General features: G+C 44.2%; 1 protein-coding gene across 2 annotated transcripts in view; it reads right to left on the reverse strand.

Moving 5' to 3' along the window:
- The window catches only part of LOC123765990 (N-acetylated-alpha-linked acidic dipeptidase 2), a 98,997-nt gene extending 83,129 nt beyond the window's left edge, over positions 1-15,868 (reverse strand). For both annotated transcript variants that reach the window (XM_069337240.1, XM_069337241.1), the window contains exons 1-4: positions 15,694-15,868; positions 14,174-14,264; positions 4,795-4,970; positions 4,523-4,645 (exon numbers count right to left, since the gene is read on the reverse strand). In XM_069337240.1, coding sequence (XP_069193341.1) covers positions 4,523-4,645; positions 4,795-4,970; positions 14,174-14,264; positions 15,694-15,838 — 535 coding nt within the window. In that variant the 5' untranslated portion in view covers positions 15,839-15,868. The remainder of the gene's footprint in view (positions 1-4,522; positions 4,646-4,794; positions 4,971-14,173; positions 14,265-15,693) is intronic.

Raw genomic sequence — 15,868 nt, forward strand, 5'->3', positions numbered from 1 at the left:
TCCTGGGTTATAAAATTGTTTTGTCTGTTTGTGGCCCGAAGTGTTGAAAATTCGTAACCAAAATCAACTTTCTCCAGGGGCAGATATACAGAATTGATTTCCAAATTAACATGAAGCTTTGCATGCTGAGGATGCACGATTCTTCTGAGTATTCCAAGAGTGAAGTTTTCTAAGACAGTGTGAAGGCTACACTGATCTGCTTCATCTTTTTGATAAAGTCAATTCATCCTTTCAAAATCATTTAGGATTGGTTTGAGACATGTAAAATATAGCTTATTGGAGGGATCAGCGTACATTGAAAACAGTTGCCTTACAACATATTTATCACAAGAGGAAAAAAGCTATTTGGTAATGAGTTGTTAAAGACTCCCACTGATCCAACAGCCGCTTTACACTACCGCTTCTTGCCAACCATCGTCTTCCTGACAAAGGTATTAACTGTAAGGAATCTTTCCAATCATTTATCAATCTGGAAATTTCTAGATAACTTTCTCACCTTAATGAAGATCTGTTTAACCAGGTGTAGCTTTTGGGATGACGTATTCTCAGTTTAGTTTTCACAGACGTTCCTCTCGAAAATATCCGTTCAACTAGGGCATTACTGATTAGTAAGCTGTATATTTTCAATGCAAACTCAGCGAGGTCAATCAGTATGGGATTGCCAGCAGCGTTCTTGACAGTTATTGTCTTGGTCTAAAATGACGATTCAGATGTAGGAATTTGTCCCTCACAAATGTTGGATCAGTCAATAGTTAACGGAAGGCGCCACTGACTTTCAATTTCACTAAGCTTGGATTGGTCAGCTAATACTAATGGAAGTTCTGAGAATGGTGGCCATGTGTGGTTAAGGCATATGATAGGTGACAGATTTTTCACCTTTTTTAAAGTTTCAACATTACTTAGAATACGAGAAAGAAGCTATTTGCAAGTTTTCATTAAAAAATTATCGCATTTTTCTTGAATATTTTGAAACTTTTCCTGGGTTATAAAATTGTTTTGTCTGTTTGTGGCCCGAAGTGTTGAAAATTCGTAACCAAAATCAACTTTCTCCAGGGGCAGATATACAGAATTGATTTCCAAATTAACATGAAGCTTTGCATGCTGAGGATGCACGATTCTTCTGAGTATTCCAAGAGTGAAGTTTTCTAAGACAGTGTGAAGGCTACACTGATCTGCTTCATCTTTTTGATAAAGTCAATTCATCCTTTCAAAATCATTTAGGATTGGTTTGAGACATGTAAAATATAGCTTATTGGAGGGATCAGCGTACATTGAAAATAGTTGCCTTACAACATATTTATCACAAGAGGAAAAAAGCTATTTGGTAATGAGTTGTTAAAGACTCCCACTGATCCAACAGCCGCTTTACACTACCGCTTCTTGCCAACCATCGTCTTCCTGACAAAGGTATTAACTGTAAGGAATCTTTCCAATCATTTATCAATCTGGAAATTTCTAGATAACTTTCTCACCTTAATGAAGATCTGTTTAACCAGGTGTAGCTTTTGGGATGACGTATTAATGACAATTAAGGTGGGAAATCTATAGCCCCTGGGGAGGGTTACCTTGCCTTGCGGTTACTTTTTCTTTCGAAGGTTCCTAGGATCAATGTCCCCAGGGGGCCGGTCAGGGACCAGGCCTCCTGGGGTATGTGATCTAGTCAGTCAGGCTGTTGGACGCGGCTGTGATTTGTACACATTATATTGTTAAAACATAAATAATCGTCATTGACTTTCTTAATATTAAAAGCGGAATGTAGCCCAACTTGCTTTTAAACTAGCCCAAAAAGTCGCAAGTAGCGAAATTAAAAATTTGGGAGCGCGGGGCTCACCAAAGTAGCCCAATTCGCTACTTGTAGCCTAATCTGGCAACCCTGCCTGGTAGACGCTTGAGGCCTCTGCAGTGGTAAATTGCTATCTACCACCTTGTTTAATAATTCATTTCTATTAGAGAAATTCATGTCATTATGCAATATTGTATTTAATAATTGATCTGGTTCAAGTACCTATATAATTAACATCATTTTGAATAAGAATCCAGTCACCTAAAGTGACCAAGTGCATATGTTTAGCTTTGTTAATTATCTTTAAATTAGTTTGGCAACCAAGGTCAGCCTCACAGGTTTTGAGGACAGCTGAGATCTGTGTGGTTTTGGACGGCAATAATTGGAGATCCACATTCTTGATTTATGTTGCGACTGCAACCTGTCCTCTTAAAAAGAACGTCGCTTTTGGCCGTTTGCCCGTATGTCCGAATATGGACGTAATTTGAAAATGAAAAAAAAGTGAAAATAAATTTGAGATTTTTTTTCGACGACAGTAAGTTAAGGGTCCTCTGATAGGTTAGGTGGGCCGGAAATTCTCATAAAGTTACAAAACGTTATGAAAAATGTTAATGGAAAGTTTCCTCTTCAAAGCTTGCCGAGTAAGCCGGACGACTCAAACAGAAAACGGAACAATACGTCACTTTTGTGAGTCGATTTCATTTCAAATTACGTCCAAATTTGGCCATAGCGCCGCGCATACGAGCCAAAAGTGACGTTATTTTTAAGAGGACGGGTTGCGCACTGACTGTTCCTTTTCCGAAGTCAATTACCGTAATTACAGAAACTCTCAGGATAGGTGGTGGCAGTGTTTAAGGTCTCTTTAGTGAGTTTGTTGGTGATAGGTATAGTATCCTTGTTTTGTGGGACCTTGGTGACGAGCCACCAAGGTTACAAGGCATCACTCGACTGACGTTACAGTAAGGAATAAACGCTGAACCAAAGAACCGTTAAATAATGACCAGTTAAAAACCAGCTAAGAGAGGTTTAAGGCTGGTACCCATTACACCTGCTCCATGCTGGTACCCATTACACCTGCTCCATGCTGGTACCCATTACACCTGCTCCATGCTGGTACCCATTACACCTGCTCCATGCTGGTACCCATTACACCTGCTCCATGCTGGTACCCATTACACCTGCTCCATGCTGGCACCCATTACACCTGCTCCATGCTGGTACCCATTACACCTGCTCCATGCTGGTGCCCATTACACCTGCTCCAGGCTGGCACCCATTACACCTGCTCCATGCTGGTACCCATTACACCTGCTCCATGCTGGTACCCATTACACCTGCTCCATGCTGGTACCCATTACAACTGCTCCATGCTGGTACCCATTACACCTGTTCCATGCTGGTACCCATTACACCTGCTCCATGCTGGTACCCATTACACCTGCTCCATGCTGGTACCCATTACACCTGCTCCATGCTGGTACAACCTCTTACACAGAACGTCACATTGCGATCGTATACATCTTCTATCTTGAGGTTATCTTGAGAGGATTTCGGGGCTTTAGTGTCCCCGCGGCCCGGTCCTCGACCAGGCCTCCATCCCCAGGAAGCAGCCCGTGACAGCTGACTAACACCCAGGTACCTATTTTACTGCTAGGTAACAGGGGCATAGGATGAAAGAAACTCTGCCCATTGTTTCTCGCCGGCGCCTGGGATCGAACCCAGGACCACAGGATCACAAGTCCAGCGTGCTGTCCGCTCGGCCGACCGGCTCCCTCGGTTCAAAACCGAGACGTGTGGCCACGTCTGTGGTAGAAAATTGTAATAATAATATAAAAAAAAACTTACTGGTCACCTAAACAAAGTTTTTTAAGAATCATTTCAAGCATTTTTACCCCCACCGATCGGCCGAGCGGACAGCACGCTGGACTTGTGATCCTGTGGTCCTGGGTTCGATCCCAGGCGCCGGAGAGAAACAATGGGCAGAGTTTCTTTCACCCTATGCCCCTGTTACTTAGCAGTAAAATAGGTACCTGGGTGTTAGTCAGCTGTCACGGGCTGCTTCCTGGGGATGGAGGCCTGGTCGAGGACCGGGCCGCGGGGACACTAAAGCCCCGAAATCCTCTCAAGATAACCTCAAGATAACCACTGGCACTCCCAGCGGACTTTTTTACCATTATCGCCAATTCAAAAACACGCCCTCAAAAACACGCCCTCAAAAACACGCCCTCAAAAAAAGAAAAAAAGATTCACCATGCTTGCCCATGACTAATGACTGAGCATCCAAAAAAGGAGACCTGGTCGAGGACTGGGCCGAGGGGACGCTAAGCCCCGAAATCATCTCAAGATAATCTCAAGAAGCTCCCTAGGATGCAACTCATAACAGCTGTCTGCGTCATGAGCATTTATTTGCTGCTAGGTGAACAGAGCAATTAGGTGGAAGGAAACCTCCAAAAACATCTCTCTAATGTGGGAATCGAACCAAGAATGTTCGTTAACCGGTTGCGCTGACTACTGGTCGTTATTGAGAAGTGTTTCACTAACATGTGACCATAAGATTGGAAATTGGAAAATAGGATTGATTTCAGTCTTCACATTTTACACAATTAACAAAAAAAAATCATCTTTTCTGTCATTTGCAACCACCATTTGTTTACTGGGTGAAAAGGCAGATGAAGAACAAGAACGCAACACCTTTTACAAATAACACAAATGACTAACATCCTGTTGAATGTCACTCACCCGTTTCGTTACGTAGATGGACGAAGACCCGTGACAGTTCGAGCATGGCGGCCGTGCCGGAGTTGGGGTCCAGACCACCGAAGAGCCAAGCATCCAGGTGGTTGCCGAGAATAACGTATCTGTCTAAAAGCCAAGTATTTAAACGGAGCTACACAAATGGAAATGCTTTTGTGCCATGGATGCAAACTTCTAATAATATATATTGAGATTTATAGCAACACTTAATGTCAACATCCCTGGTTCGATTTATATTGACGCATACCCCTACTAACCGGGTTCTTCGTGACCTGTGATGACTCCCACAACATTGTAAGTGGTAGTTTGAGTGTTGTTGTTGTTCACATCCACGTTGACTTTCCAGCCTGGGTGTGCGAGGCCAGGTCCAGTGTGGTAAGTATTGTTCAGATTACCCTGCCAGCTCGCTGGAGCAACAGCACCTCCCATACGGCTGCAAGCACACATATTGAAAAGGTTATAGGCCTGTGAAGACTAGGGGCCAGATTCACGAAGCAGTTATGCAAGCACTTACGAACCTGTACATCTTTCTTCAATCTTTGACGGTTTTGGTTACATTTATTAAACAATTTACAAGCATGAAAACATCCCAATCAACTGCTGTTATTGTTATAAACAGCCTCCTGGTGCTTCGGAGCTCATTAACTGTTTAATAATTCTTAACAAAGCCGACAAGGATTGAAAAAAATGTACAGGTTCATTACTGCTTTGTGAATGTGAGAATATGGTTTCTCAAGATTCTCCCACAGTTGACTGGTATGGCTCATTGCAGTGCACAGTGCACTGATCTTGTGCACAAAGTCCTATTTCTGTTACCCCTGGATAGTGACGTGGCATGTTGGGTATCTCCAGAATGCCCACTTAACCTGGAACACTTTAATAATACGGAGGCCGCCGTATGTCCAGGCAGGAAGTAGATACAGGGAGTTAAGCTTACTGGCCACCAAGGGTCAGTGGGTACATTGGCCGGTGCGGAGCGTGAGAGAGGAGAGGGAACGCCTGCAAAGCGACAGTAGTGTACTTGTGATTTATTGCATATCACCATTACCGAGTATCCGGTTGGAACTCTTGTGATCCCTTTGCATACCGGCAGTTAGGTTGCCGTGTTAATGATTGGCTGTCAACTGTGTTAAGTTAGGTGTTTCTCCACGAGTGGATCCGAGTCGTTTAGCCAGACTTCAAGAGTCTCGCTAATACAACCATAGCCTTTCTGACGCCAGTCTAAAGTAAATCAAACACCCTTTGTATTAGTGGTTAAGTTAGTAAATAAACTACTGTTAAGCTTTATGCGGTGTTTCCGTTGAACCACTTCTGAATACTGCCAATATTACACAAGCCTTCAGCTCTAGGTGTCTTCAACACCGAGTTGCCTATAATCACTAAACTATAAATGTGATGAGGACCCTAGGAGTCCCTTAAAGTGTTAAATCATTGAGGAGATTCCAACGATCAACGTGGAGCAGGACCAGGTGAGGCTAGTCTGAGAAGAGACCCTCAAGGACTCTAACCCGACCTTGCTCCCAGGCCCTGTACGGTTGCTCTCGTATTTTCTATTCTGCTAATTCCGACAGTTTCGTGAAGCGTCTGTCACATGTACATTGGCGACGTACGCATTGCAGTCGTGAAAGCAAAGGTTATCTTGAGATGATTTCGGGGCTTTTAGTGTCCCCGCGGCCCGGTCCTCGACCAGGCCTCCACCCCCAGGAAGCAGCCCGTGACAGCTGACTAACTCCCAGGTACCTATTTACTGCTAGGTAACAGGGGCATTCAGGGTGAAAGAAACTTTGCCCATTTGTTTCTGCCTCGTGCGGGAATCGAACCCGCGCCACAGAATTACGAGTCCTGCGCGCTATCCACCAGGCTACGAGGCCCCTACGGTTCATGGAATTGCTGTTAACTTTCAGATATTTCCTGTTCGCCATCTAACACGATTGACAGGAAGTCTGCCAAGTCTGAATACAATCTAAATTGTAATCTAAGCATGTGTACACTACAGTTTTTTTTTCTGTTGTAATCCATGAAGGATAACTTAATAATTAATATCTAGTCCCCTTTCTCCAAGGTGGAATTACTGACCCCGCCCAGGATGCAACCCCACAACAAGCTGACTAACTCCTGAGTACCTACTCACTGCTAGGTGAACAAAGGAATTGGAAATTCCCATTGATAGGAATTAAAAAAAAATGATAGAAAATGCGCCCAACTATTTCTGTCCTGTCTGGGATTCGAACCCGGAATTCTTGATTGCGTGTCGAGAACGAACCTGACTATACTAGTGGGACGCTATATGAGGAAGATTAAGACAAAGGAAGATAACAAGATGACCTGGACAAACAAAGAATTTGTAACGGTTCTATTGTTACGTAAAGTATGGTGACAATAAACACAGACACTAAGATACTATATATATATTTGGTCGAATATACAGAAGTACACCGGTGATACTTTGGTGTGAGTTGAGCGCACTGAGCGTTGGTACAGTATCTCGCAAGTGTCTGCTCTAGACCACACTTGAAAGTAGACTAGTTAATGTTTGCTATTCTGCTGCTTATATGCTTGGGCAACACCTCACCGTGTTGCCTGGGCAACGCCTCACCTCATTCATCTCCAAAGGTTGACAGGAATATTAACAATGCATTTGGAGCGAGTATATTATTGGGATAATCTACTCGCTACAGAACTCCCCCTCCCAGGGGATGAAAGGAAAAATACTTGATCAAGGAACTTATCTGGTCGGTGAATTGTACGCCCTGCTCGCGTTACATAACCATCAAAGTTAACTTCCTCCTCTTCGCTGATGTCATCTAACTGGGGTCGTAGGGTGGGAGGTCGCACAGGATCGTCCGTCGTCGCAGGATCAGGTTGTAGTGCGGCTGGTAACTGGGGTTGTAGGGTGGGAGGTCGTACAGGATCGTCCGTTGTCGTAGGTGGCGGTGCTGCTGGTAACTGTGGTCGAAAAGTGAACTGCGTAGTCGGCGGATGTGTCTCTGGAGGGATGTCTGGGGCAGCGTCACAGTGTGCTGGTTTAAGGCGATCGATGGAGATGTTTACCCGCTGTCCTCGGCGTTCAATGGTGAAGAACTTCGGTGTTCGAGAAACCACTTTAAATGGTCCTTCGTAAGGTGTCTGTAGAGGGCGTCGAACAGCGTCGACTCTTACAAACACGTGTTCAGTTGTGTGGAGCTCATGAGGCACATATGTAGCACGAGTTGTCGGTTGGCGTGGTGGTGTAGGCCGAATGTTTGTCATGGCCGCCCGTAATTTCTGGACAAAAGTGGGGTCTGGGGGTGTGATAAGTGGCGTTGGGGTTAAGAATTCGCCCGGAAGCCGCAGGCTAGATCTGTATACTAAGTCTGCTGCCGAGAATCCACTGCCCTCCTTCGTGGCCGAACGGATGCCAAGCAAGACTAATGGAAGGTTGTCGATCCAATCATCAGGGCGTGCTTGAGCTCTTAGGGCAGCTTTTAGTTGTCTATGAAAGCGTTCTACCATTCCGTTCGACTCAGGGTGGTATGCTGTGGTTCGGTTATGTGTGGTGCCGAGGAATTCCATAAGTTCCTTCCATAGATATGATTCGAACTGTCGTCCTTGGTCGGTGATGATGACAGAGGGGCTGCCAAAACGGGCGACCCATCCAGAGAGGAAAGCCTGGACCACTGACTCAGCTGAGATGTTGATTAATGGGATTGCTTCCGGCCATCTGGAGAATCGATCGATGCAGGTGAGTAGATAAGAATATCCTCCTGCCGACGGTAATGGTCCAACGATGTCTACATGCACCACCTCGAAACGGTCAGAAGGTAACGGAAACTGTTGAAGAGGGCTCTTTGTGTGACGATGTGTTTTCGCTCGCTGGCACTGGAGACATGAGCGAGTCCATCGTCGAACATCGGCATTGATTCCTGGCCATACAACACGCTCCGTTAATAGTTTCTGGGAAGCACGTACTCCTGGGGTCCTCGTAGCCTGGTGGATAGCGCGCAGGACTCGTGATTCTGTGGCGCGGGTTCGATTCCCGCACGAGGCAGAAACAAATGGGCAAAGTTTCTTTCACCCTGAATGCCCCTGTTACCTAGCAGTAAATAGGTACCTTGGAGTTAGTCAGCTGTCACGGGCTGCTTCCTGGGGGTGGAGGCCTGGTCGAGGACCGGGCCGCGGGGACACTAAAGCCCCGAAATCATCTCAAGATAACCTCAAGATAACCTGGGTGTGCTAGGGAGTGAAATACTGAGAACGTTTTCCAGCGAAACTGGGCAGGAATGTAGGGCCTAAGTGCTCCCGTCCGTGAGGTGTCACAGATTATACTTCCGCCACCTTCCATGGGAATCTCGATGAACCGGAGAGCTGTGTCAGATGTTCGTAATCACTGCAGATCAGGGTCTTCCCGTTGGGCCTTACTGATTACACAATAGTCCACCTGAGCTGGGTTTGTCACGACGTGGTTTATGGTGGGTCGAGACAGTTCATCGGCTATGACATTATTAGTTCCTTTGACATGACGGATATCCGAGGTAAATTGGGAAATAAATCCCAGGTGGTTGGCTACTCGAGGAGAGTGAGCATCACCCTTGGCCGCCAGCGCATAAGTGAGAGGTTTGTGGTCTGTGAGGAAGTGGAAGTTTCCGCCCCTCGAGAAAGTGCCGGAAATGTTGTATGGCTGAATAGATGGCGAGCAGTTCCCTATCAAAAGTGCTGTACTTCTCTTCAGTGGGTGACAGGCGCGCTGAAAAGAATGCAATTGGGCGCCATTCTCCTTCAACGAGCTGTTGTAGTACAGCACCAATTGCTGTGTTTGAAGCGTCGGTAGAGAGATTGGTGGGAGCGTCAGACACTGGGTGTGCGAGCAAGGTGAGTTCCGCCAGCTTTTGTTTTATGTCGGTGAATGCTGTCTCTGCCTGGGGAGTCCACTCCAACGGAAGATGGGACGTGAGTTTCCGACCACGTAAGAGGTCGTTTTTGTGTCACAAGATGTCCGAACAATGTGGGATGAATCGATGATAAACATTCACTACACCAAGAAATTCTTGCAACTTCTTTGGAGTGGATGGGCGCGGGAATTCCTTGATTGCCTCGATTTTCTTCTCTAGTGGTTGGACCCCTGCTGCTGACACACGGTGTCCCAAGAAATCCAGCTCTGGAACATGGAAAATACACTTCTCGGAGTTGAGCTGCAAGCCGAAGTTGCGCAGACGGGTGAGGAGTCGGAGGTGTAGCAGATGTTCTGTTGGTGATGTACTGGCCACCAGCAGATCATCAATGTAGGCGTAGCAAAAAGGAAGGTCCTTAACTACTTGGTCGATGAAGCGTTGGAATGTCTGGGCTGCATTCCGTAGACCAAAAGGCATCCGGACGAATTCAAACAGTCCAAAAGGTGTTGTGATCGCTGTTTTCGGAATGTCTGCCGGTTCCATAGGGATCTGGTGAAATGCCTGCACAAGGTCAATTCTCGAAAAAACGGTTGCGTTGCTCAATCCCTGTGAGAAATCCTGGATGTGTGGTATTGGGTAGCAATCCGGCAGAGTACGAACGTTGAGAGCCCTGTAGTCTCCGCAAGGGCGCCATTCCCCTGGGGCTGTTTTCGGGACCATATGGAGAGGTGAAGCCCATGGACTGTTCGAAAGGCGGATTATTCCTGCCTCCTGTAGCTTATTGAATTCAGCACGTGCTACCGCCAGTCGTTCCGGTGCCAGGCGGCGTGGTCTGGCGAAGGTAGGTGCTCCCGTTGTAGTAATGTGATGCGTAATCGTATGTTGCACCTCTGGTCGAGGGCTGGCGGGTTGGGTCACATCTTTGAATTCATCCAGGAGTGCTTGAAGTTCCGTAGATGCGACTGGGGTGACGATGTTAACTTGTGTAGAGGTACTAGGAGAGGCTCGAAGAACTGCACCTGCGGGATCCACAATAAGTCGATGGTGTTGCAGGAAATCCCATCCAAGAATGGGTTGTTCCACATCCGCTATGAGGAAAGTCCACGTAAAGCGACCCAGAGAGGCGAACTCGAGAACCAGGGCGCGGGTCCCATATGTACGGACGGACGTACCATTGGCGGCTCGTAAGTCCAAACCAGGAGTACGGGTTGGTTTGACCAGTGGGGGAGGCAACACACTAGCTGCTGCACCTGTGTCAACGAGGAAACGGCGTTTGGTTATGATGTCAGATATGTAGAGCAGTGTAGTGTTTGAAATGGCGGGGTCACTGGCTGTTAACAGTCCCCGTCGAAGTAGTTTCCCGACCAGGAACAAGGAGCCCTACAGTTGCGGGCTTGGTGTCTGAACTTCTGGTGGTAAGAACAAAGCTCTCCCCGATGTTCTTGCTGTCGCCTAGAGACTGATACTGGATTCGCATGGTACGTCCTCCCTGGGTGGAAGAAACGCCGGTTCTGGAGGACGTTGAGTTGTTGGGTGTCTGTAGTCTGCTGTGTATCACTGAGGTGGGACAGCGTAGCGTTATCAGACGTCGTATGAAGCCGGTCTGCCAGTGTAGCCAGCTGGGCTAATGGGGTGTCGTCAGCCATACTGAATAGGGCCGGTTGAATGTGTTTTGGACAGAGTTGTATCCATAGTGATCTCACAATCTCGCTGGGGGCTGGGCCAGTTGCAGTATGCATCACATACTGAATATGCCGCAGAAGCTGAGCTGGTGTTTTGTCTGCTAATCTTTTGTCAGTGAGGAGTTGGTCCCTTTGTTGAATGCGGCGTTTCATTGCTGCCTGTAGAAGAGCGGCTTTCAATGCAGTGTACGTCCTGGTGTCCGGTGATGGTGCGGTGATGACAGCGGAGGCAGTGTGCATAGCCTCCGAGGTAAGTGTTGGCAGGGTACAGGCATATCGGGCTTTCTCAGTCGAAATTTCGTGAAGGTCGAAAATAGCCTCCATCTGCATGAACCAAAATTCTGGCTCATCTTCGTTGTATGCTGGAAACCTGGTAGATAAATCCATGACGAAGATCTAGTTTGTGACTAGATGTTCTTTTTCACTCACTGGGTCACCAATGTCACTCCGGGGTCACCAATGTAACGGTTCTATTGTTACATAAAGTATGGTGACAAATAAACACAGACACTAAGATACTATATATATATTTGGTCGAATATACAGAAGTACACAGGTGATACTTTGGTGTGAGTTGAGCGCACTGAGCGTCGGTACAGTATTTCGCAAGTGTCTGCTCTAGACCACACTTGAAAGTAGACTAGTTAATGTTTGCTATTCTGCTGCTTATATGCTCGGGCAACACCTCACCGTGTTGCCCGGGCAACGCCTCACCTCATTCATTTCCAAAGGTTGACAGGAATATTAACAATGCATTTGGAGCGAGTATATTATTGGGATAATCTACTCGCTACAAATTTGACAAATGGCTACCAAATGTTTAACTCAAATAAGTGCAAAATAGGTGTAGGGATCAGGAGACCAAACACAATGTATCAATTTTTTTTTTTTTTTGAGATATATACAAGAGTTGTTACATTCTTGTACAGCCACTAGTACGAGTAGCGTTTCGGGCAAGTCCTTAATCCTATGGTCCCTGGAATACAATCCCCTGCCGCGAAGAATCGTTTTTTCATCCAAGTACACATTTTACTGTTGCGTTAAACAGAGGCTACAGTTAAGGAATTGCGCCCAGTAAATCCTCCCCGGCCAGGATACGAACCCATGACATAGCGCTCGCGGAACGCCAGGCGAGTGTCTTACCACTACACCACGGAGACTGCAAAAAACTGAACTCCTTCACAAATCAGGTAGAGCGAAAGATTTGGAAATTGATATCACACACAAAACATTTCTTGAAGACCACATCAAAATGCTGTAGTCATCTGCAGCATATTCTGCTGTAACGTAACCAATCTTCCCAATTGGTAACGTAACTATCTTCAGAAATTTGTGTTCCTTATATATAACATATATTAGCAGTCGTAGTGGTAAAACACTCACCCGGCGCTTCGCGAGCGCTTTGGCCTAGGTTCGTATCCTGGCCGGGGAGGGTTTACTGGGCGCCAATGCTTAACTGTAGCCTCTGTTCACCCAACAGTAAAATGGGTGCCTGTTGGTTAAACGATTCGGCTGGTCATATTCTGGGGAACATAGGATTAAGGACCTGCCCGAAACTCTATGCGTGCTAGTGGCTTTACAAGAATGTAAGAACTATTGTATATAAAAATAAATAAATAAACAAATATGACAAGCCAATATTGGAATGTGTGGCTCCAGCGAGGGGATCCATATCTAGTCAAACAGAAGGCAAAGTTTGAGAAAGTTCAGAAGTACTCTACCAGATTAGTTCTAGAATTGATAGGTACGAGTTACAGGGAAATGCTACAGGAATAAAACCTTGCTAACCTGGAAGACAGAAGAGGATGACATTATTTAGCAAATGAGAACACGAACAAGCGAACACACATGAAAACTTAGTACTCAAATGAGCCACAGAGACATTAGAAAATATTAGTTTCCATGCCATACAAATGAACAAATGGAATGCACTATAAAGTGTGGAGGGAGAGGAGGATTCCATACAGTTTCAAATGTAGATACAGCCCATCCTCCTAAAATTTGATTATTTATAGTAACTCAAAGTACCAATATATTGTCAGACCACCAAAACCTTTACATTTCGTAATTTTAATTTTATAGGGTCCAAGAAAAAATTAAGCTAACATCAAACTTTAACATTCCTAGGCCTACTATAACACATATGTACTATATTAGACCTAAGATAGCATGTATTAAGCCTAGGATTGCTAGGGCAGGTTAAGGTAGGTTTTAGATTCATTTTTATATTTAAGACAATGTCGTTTGGGTTAATTCAAAACATAAAAAGTAAACAGTTTGGTGGTCCATCACTACATGCTGGTACTTTCGATCAAATACTATCCAATATTGTAAGTATTGGATAGTCAATCATTTTAGGATGACTGACTTTGTAAATGAGATTACTGAGCACAATGACCTAAGGCATCTAAATAGCATTTGATTAATAGTCGAGAGCCTGGACCAAAGAGCCGAATACCAACCCCCTTCAATGACAGTTGACTATATGGGGCTGGAATTGGCGAAGAGATGTCAGTAGAAATGCCTGGTAAGGAGCGTTCCCAGGCCTGATCCTTGTACAGTTGGCGCCAAAATAAGGCGATCAGTGGAGGCCTACCCCTGATTGGTTAGTAGCGGGCCGCCTACCCCTGATTGGTTAGTAGCGGGCCAATAGCAGGTAGCGTTTTTCCAGTTGATTTGGACGAAAATCAAGAACGTTGCTGATTGTGGCTGCTTTTCATTTTAATACAACTATATAAAATGAAAACCTAATTTCTAAAATTTGGTTTTAAAGTAGTTTTCCATACAAAATTTTAATATTTAGGAAACTGAAGTGTATTAAATACTCCTCTTGAATGTTTAAACTTGTAAAGAAATGAGAATTCTAATGTTCATATCTCTTCCAATGACAAACATTCCTGAAAATATTAATACAATGTATATTTGTAGTGTTTGTTAATTAATACAATAGAACAGTCAATGTTTGGTCTTGTAATAGCTCTAAGTATTAGCCAATTACACAAATTATGCTTGACTGACAACGATTAAACCAATGTGCTGTAGTTTGCAATTATTATTTGGGCAAGATAAGCCTGTGTAAACTGTACCTCAGTATCTGCCAAGCATCGTCGTAGCTAATGCTTTGTGCTGGAATCTTTGGTAAGGATGCTTCTTCCTCTGGAATACGGAACGCACTCTCTGGGAAGATAATAGCAAGGTATTAATTACTTCAGTCCGTCCTCCTGCTGTTTCCCAATGTCAAGAAACTGTCGTACTAAAGTGCCCTTATCCTAACCTACCAGATGACCCAAAATAGAAAACAGGATAGTACGTAAATTTTGCGACCCGCTACCGTTTGTTAGTACGACAGGTTTTGGCCTAAGGAAAACTATACGCCAAAACACGACGTTATATTAGCAGGACGGGCTGAACACTTAACTAACTGCTAACATCAACAAACAAAAATTTCAACTTTAGTGGGCAAAGTTACGAGGCTCGGTAATTTTTCATAAATTTCCAAAGCAATTACAATAATTTGAAAACTTGAGTCATTATTGTAACTAACACTTCAGAAAAATCATGTTTGGAATTGCGGCAAATCGACCAGAACAAATATGTTTGTTTTTCCTTTTCAATATTATTTCTAGGAAATGCTTGGCTGTTGATACCTAAGTTCTTATACTGGTCTCATCAACTTGTCTGAATCAGTACTGCTTTATTAGCAACACATCAATAAAGATGAGTGTGAGCAGAAAGTGAATGTATCAAAAGTAATCAGAACACCCTATGTCAATCACATGACTAAAGTATCTTATTTTGGAACAATAGTAGGATATATATATAAATACTGGGACAAAAGGTTAAGTAAAGTTAACCTGTAGATGGCAGCCTAGCACAATTGATGTATAAGGGGGTGCTCATGTCAATTGATGTATAAGGGGGTGCTCATGTCAATTGATGTATAAGGGGGTGCTCATGTCAATTGATGTATAAGGGGGTGCTCATGTCAATTGATGTATAAGGGGGTGCTCATGTCAATTGATGTATAAGGGGGTGCTCATGTCAATTGATGTATAAGGGGGTGCTCATGTCAATTGATGTATAAGGCGGTGCACACGTCAATTAAAATTTGTCATTATAGAATTGAGAATTGAACTCTGATCATAAATGCCTATAATTTCAAAGATTTAACATTATTACATAAGAAATAGATAAGCCTGAATAAAATTAATAATAAAATGTTATTTAAAAGATTATCATAAAACTTTAAATACTATTATTAAAAAAACACTTTACAAAATCAGGACTTTATATTTAAATAATTGAAATTTCAATTTGAAATTCTCTACATTATATCCAATTAATTATATGGAATTTTGTAAACAAAAGAGAATTAAAATTGGTTTAGAATTTCCCTAATGTTCAGTTCGAGTTTTATCATGAAAATAACTGTAAAATCTAGATATAGAATTCGCTTTAGCATTAATTAGTAATTGACTTGAGTTCGGATTTATAAAAATTATTAATTTAGAGGCCAGAGATGTTGTATAACATATTCACTATTTTCTCAGGTTCACGAGGTCCCGCGAACTTGAAAAAAAATGATGAAGCAATCAAGGCAACTGACCTATGGCAGGATAAAATGGAGTAAGAGGGTCGCCATCCCCCAGTTTAACAGTCCCAAATGGGGAAGCAGATGGGGGCATGTAGGAGGAGTGTGGGTAGACGAAGTCAGGGCCTGCAGGAGCATAGTCTGCTGGATCACTGTACATTACAACTCCAAGGGCTCCACGCTCCTCTGC

This window comes from Procambarus clarkii, chromosome 37 (genome assembly GCF_040958095.1).
Source record: "Procambarus clarkii isolate CNS0578487 chromosome 37, FALCON_Pclarkii_2.0, whole genome shotgun sequence".
NCBI lineage: Eukaryota > Metazoa > Arthropoda > Malacostraca > Decapoda > Cambaridae > Procambarus > Procambarus clarkii.